We start from the raw sequence: 5,324 nt of genomic DNA on the forward strand, positions 1-5,324 counted from the left end.
TGTGTGTGTGTCTGACTGTGTCTGACTGAGTGTGTGTGTGTGTGTGTGTGTGTGTGTGTGTGTGTGTGTTGTTTTTGTCTTATATGCTTCTCCCAGTTCTTCATGTCCACATTTGACTTTTTTATTAATTGCTTGTTGGATCCAAACATCTGCCGAATGTACCAGCACACCTGCTTGCCTTTTAAAATGTACTCACTCATTCTCCACATGTTATATATATTTGTCCATAATCGCTTTTTCGTTAAATGTGTGCATTTCTTAAGGGAGTCTGGTGTGTCGGGGCTTCTAACTCTTAGCTTGGTTTTAAAAGTTGCACAAACATCGAGGTGTGAGATTTAGCTTCACTTAAACCAAAAACTCGTCTTTATTGTTCAAAACAACACGCTGAAACCTTCACAATTAATCTGTTAAAAAGCACAAATTAACTTTAAAATGTGTTAATAACGTTGGCGGGGAAACTTCCGATGCGCTTGCTAGCTCTCCTTAACAACCAGACACATTTAAGCTAACCACTCAGCGGGGTCCATTGGAAAACACATCAATTTAAGAAGGATATTAGTGTATTTCTCACCACGTCAGAGTCACTGTTAACATGCTGGAACATTAGAGAAGCTAACACAATCCCAGACATCCTCACTGTCGGCTCCGCCATGCTGAATGTTGACTGCGGGTGAATCAGAAGAGCTAGTGAAGCGCTACGTAGCCGCAGTTAAAACATGCGTTTTCCCAACGCAGTCCGTCATTGTGAGGCTAACCATGGAAGCTAACGGAGGGGCGTGTTTTAAACAGCCAACTGACAACTGCGCTCAACGGTGGCTCAAAAGATCCGTTTCTCCGTTAAAACACGACATTTAACTCGGCTGTGGCTGTCTAATCGAGTCTCAGGTATCTATTTTAATTAATATAGATATAACATTATATGTCTATGTTGTTTTGTAGTATTTAACTTTACGTTATGTAACGTTGGATACTTCGACTAACGGTTCTTAACGGTTAACGGTACCGTTAGTTCGACGTTAACAAGTACATTTACTCAAGTACTTATAATAATACACAGATTTTACGCTTTAAAGTAGAAATACAACAATGTCAGAAGTCCTGCAGTCAAAATCTGATCTAATCTAAGTAAAAGTACACCGAGCAAAATGTACCTAAAGTACCCAAAGTACCCAAAGTACCTAAAGTACCCAAAGTAACTAAAGTACCTAAAGTACCTAAAGTACTCATTTAACAAAATGTCCCTTTCTCTCTCTTTTAAATCATATTGATGCAACTACTTAACTTTATATTCTGTTTATTATCATATAATATACATAAAGATGCAACTTGTCCTTTGTTGATAATCATATGTGTATTGGAGTAACATTAGAAGTAGGCTAAAGTAAAAGTACCTTCGAATTATACTTCAGTCGTACTCATAGACTGGATATTTTATATTTTTACATAGCCTATATTTATTATATATATATGTCTGTTTTTCTAACAAAATATATTTTTTTTTTAAAGTTGCTCCTTTTTTCTCCACGTTATTGTCGCATTTCGACATATTATTTTTTTCCAAATGTTTCCGACAATTTTCCCAAGGGTTTTTGATGCCTTTAAAAAAAAAAATTCAACAGCTTTTAATATATTTTTGTTGTTTTTTTTAGTATTTTTTGACACTTTTTTTTTGTTTATTTTTCTTTAAGTTTGTCTGTTTTTCCGACAATATTTTGGAGATTTTTTTTACTAAAGTGACATTATTGTCTCAAATTTACTTTTTTTGACAATTTTTTAAAGTTTGTCTGTTTTCCGACAATATTTAGGAAATTTTTGATGTGGTTTCAAAAAAATTAAAATTGTCACATTTTGACGTTTCTTTTGACAATTCTTTCATATTCGTTTTGAGTTTTTTTTGTTTTTTTTTAAAACAGTTTGTCTGTTTTTCCGACAATATTTTGGAGATTTTTTATGGTTTGATGATTTTTTTTAAAAAATGTAAGATTTTGCACCTTTTTCTTGACGTTATCGCATTTTGAAGTATTTTTGGACTATTCTTTCATATTCTTTTCGAGTTTAAATTTTTTTAAATTTTTTCTGTTTTTCTGTTTTTTTTTTCAAGTTTTTCCACAAATTTCCGGAGGTTTTTGATTTGATTTTTATATAAAATCTTTATGATGTTGTTGTCTCTTTTCTCCTAATACATGTCCTGGGACCCCCCCACCCCCCCAGTGTTGACACCCCCCCTAGCTTCCCACCCCACCCCCCCAGTGTTGGAACCCCCCCCCCCAGATGATCAGCTGACCCCAGAGCTGCAGGTCTACCAGCGATGGAGGGGTTCTGGGGTGGGGCCGTGCAGCTCCTCCACGTGTGGATGTTCGTGGTGGTTTTCCTCATCATGCTGCCCGCCATGTTCGGCCTCTCTCTGGGGGTCACCGGGGTCTACATCCGGGTCCTGGTCCACATCCTGGAGGTAACACGCACACCTTCAACAGTCCAGGTTTCTTTGTCGTCAGACCAGAGTGGTTCAGGACTACGTGCACGGTTCCCAGCTGAGAGAAAACAGCAGAGGAACCGTTAAAACACCGTGGGAACGTCGAGTTATCAGATCTATGAAGTTAAATAAAGAAATGTTTATTATTATTATTATTATTATTATAGGGTGTGCACAGCATGTAGAGGGATAAATATAAATATATTAAAATCTTTCATGTTTAATCGTTATGAGCAGAAATGCAACATTTCTTATTTTTGCTCCATAACATTTTTTGACAATTCTTTAAAATTCTTTTTCAGTTTACATTTTTTTTTAATTTGTCTGTTTTTTTTGTATTTTTTATGCTGATTAAAAGTTGTTTTTAATTTATTTTTCCTCCTGAAATTTTGCACCTTTTTACTCGACGTTATTGTCGCATTTGGACGAATGTTTTTTCCAACTGTTTCCCTAATTTTCCCACGTTTGTCGCATTTTGACGTTTTTTTCTTTCTTTTTTCCAAACATTTCTGCCAATTTTCCCAAGGATTTGGATTCCTCTTTCAATGTTTTCTTCAAAAATGTTTACGATGTTTTTGTTGCCTTTTTTTAGTATTTTTTGCGTATATATAATATATGTATATTATATATAATACATATATATTTTCAACATTTTTGACACTTTTATACCTTTTTATTCCCAACTTTACGGACCTTTTTTGCAACTTTAAAAACTTTTCTTCTGTTTTTTTAAAATGTATTTTCTATTAAATATATGTACATATTCACATATATCTATTGAACGTTTTTGGCATTTTTATGCCTTTTTTCCCAACTCTACTGATGTTTTTTTAAACTTTTTTGCATGGGGCAGTAATAAGTAATAATAAGTAGTAATAAGTAGTAATAAGTAATAATAAGTAATAATAAGTAGTAATAAGTAGTAATAAGTAATAATAAGTAGTAATAAGTAGTATTAACTAGTAATAAGTAGTAATACAAAGCGAAGTAGAATTAAACCCGCTGACCCCTGAACAGGACTCAGTCTGCAGAGAGAGTTTCTTCACTGTTACTCAACGTGTTAGTTCAGAGAGGACATGTCCTGCAGCGCGGGGTCAGAGGTCGCGGGGTCAGAGTTCATGGGGTCAGAGGTCGTCTCACCCTCTCTGTCTCTGCAGTGGGCCACGCTACGGATCCAGAGAGGACGCCAGCAGCAGCCCAGCGTCCCGGTACCACTGCCTAACGGTGAGTCCCCCCCACCGGGCTGTGGACCCAGATCCCCCCCCGGGCTCTGGACCCAGATCCCCCACCGGGCTCTGGACCCAGATCCCCCACCGGGCTCTGGATCCAGATCCCCCCCCGGGCTCTGGACCCAGATCCCCCACCGGGCTCTGGTCCCAGATCCCCCACCGGGCTCTGGTCCCAGATCCCCCACCGGGCTCTGGACCCAGATCCCCCGCCGGGCTCTGGATCCAGATCCCCCACCGGGCTCTGGACCCAGATCCCCCACCGGGCTCTGGACCCAGAAACAGCCTAGACACAGAACAAAAGGAAAGTCTGAATAAATATGCAATCTTAAAAAACATCTCAAATAAATAATGAAAAGAACAGGAAAAAAGGTTAATTAAAACAAAAAATATAAATATTAAAATATTGAATACATAATAAATAATAAAAAACAAAAGAAAAAGGTAAATTGAAAATATAAATATGGAATAAATAATTAAACTTAAATATAAAAAATATTTAATATAATATATTATTTTATAATAACAATAATAATACATATTTTGTTTAAATAAGTATAAAAATGGCACATTAAAATAAATATATAAAGATTATAACTGTTTAGTTTTAAATTCAGAATAATGTAAAGAAGTAAAAGAATGAAACAGATTCAGGATCTGCTGACAGGAGTCATGAGACAACTTCCTCTGATTGGCTCAGAGCTCGTGTGTGTGTGTGTGTCTGTCTGTGTGTGTGTGTGTGTGTCTGTCTGTCTGTGTGAGTGAGTGTGTGTGTGTGTGTCTGCAAGAGTGTGTGTCTGTGTGAGTGTGTGTCTGCAAGAGTGTGTGTCTGTGTGCGTGTGTCTGCATGAGCGTGTCTGTCTGTGTGTGTGTGTGTGTGTGTGTGTTTGTGCTTCGTCTCAGGATGATGATGCAACAGCAGCTCTGTGTCAGCGCTCTGCTGTGACCTCATTACCCAACACAGCCGGGGAGAACGACCCGTTCTCCAGGGAACGATCTTTGTTTGAGTGATGTCATATCAGCAAAAATATTATATCAGACATTTTGGAATATTTAGTAACTCTGCGTAGAAAACACACAATCAACAAGGATGTAAAAGTAGCAGATGTAACCTGCCGTGGTGTTTAGGGAACAAAAACATGAAGAAAGCATCCCCAATTTTGTTTCATATACCCAAAAAAGTAAAAAAACATGACATTTTTTTTTGAAAAACACAAATAAATTAAAAACAAAAACACCCAAAAAACCACAAAATCACAAAAGTTGAAACAAAAACATTTTCCAGAAAAAGCATTAAAAACATGAAAAAACACAAATAAGTTGAAACAAAAACATGAAAAAAGTAAAAACATTTGTAAACAATTCCAAAAAGAAATAAAAACATAAAAAACAAAAAAGCAACAAAAAACATGAAAAAAATTAAAAATATATTTTTTTTAAAACTGGAAAAAATAAATAAATACATGAAGACATTGTGTTTGTGTCCCAGGGATTATAGAGCGATCCGATGTAACCTGCCGTGTTGTGTTTGAGTCCCAGGGATTATTGAGCGATCAGATGTAACCTGCCGTGTTGTGTTCGTGTCCCAGGGATTATAGAGCGATCAGATGTAACCTGCCGTGTTG

General features: G+C 36.7%; 1 protein-coding gene across 1 annotated transcript; it reads left to right on the forward strand.

Moving 5' to 3' along the window:
* The first annotated feature begins 827 nt into the window (after nucleotides 1-827).
* On the forward strand, nucleotides 828-5,318 carry LOC117941497 (glycerol-3-phosphate acyltransferase 3-like). The gene is made up of 4 exons (XM_034866504.1): nucleotides 828-885; nucleotides 2,272-2,452; nucleotides 3,631-3,697; nucleotides 5,189-5,318. Exons 2-4 carry the CDS (start codon nucleotides 2,309-2,311, stop codon nucleotides 5,260-5,262), a joined length of 285 nt encoding a protein of 94 aa, XP_034722395.1. The 5' UTR covers nucleotides 828-885; nucleotides 2,272-2,308; the 3' UTR covers nucleotides 5,263-5,318.
* Nucleotides 5,319-5,324: the final 6 nt, after the last annotated feature.

The sequence above is a fragment of the Etheostoma cragini genome, unplaced genomic scaffold, assembly GCF_013103735.1.
Source record: "Etheostoma cragini isolate CJK2018 unplaced genomic scaffold, CSU_Ecrag_1.0 ScbMSFa_851, whole genome shotgun sequence".
NCBI lineage: Eukaryota > Metazoa > Chordata > Actinopteri > Perciformes > Percidae > Etheostoma > Etheostoma cragini.

Bases quoted from the DNA above. Each gene is read 5' to 3' on its own strand.
- LOC117941497 (XM_034866504.1), top strand. From the start codon at position 2,309: ATGGAGGGGTTCTGGGGTGGGGCCGTGCAGCTCCTCCACGTGTGGATG. The intron at 2,453-3,630 runs GTAACACGCACA...CTGTCTCTGCAG, and splicing joins TCCTGGTCCACATCCTGGAG to TGGGCCACGCTACGGATCCA. The intron at 3,698-5,188 runs GTGAGTCCCCCC...TTTGTGTCCCAG, and splicing joins CCCGGTACCACTGCCTAACG to GGATTATAGAGCGATCCGAT.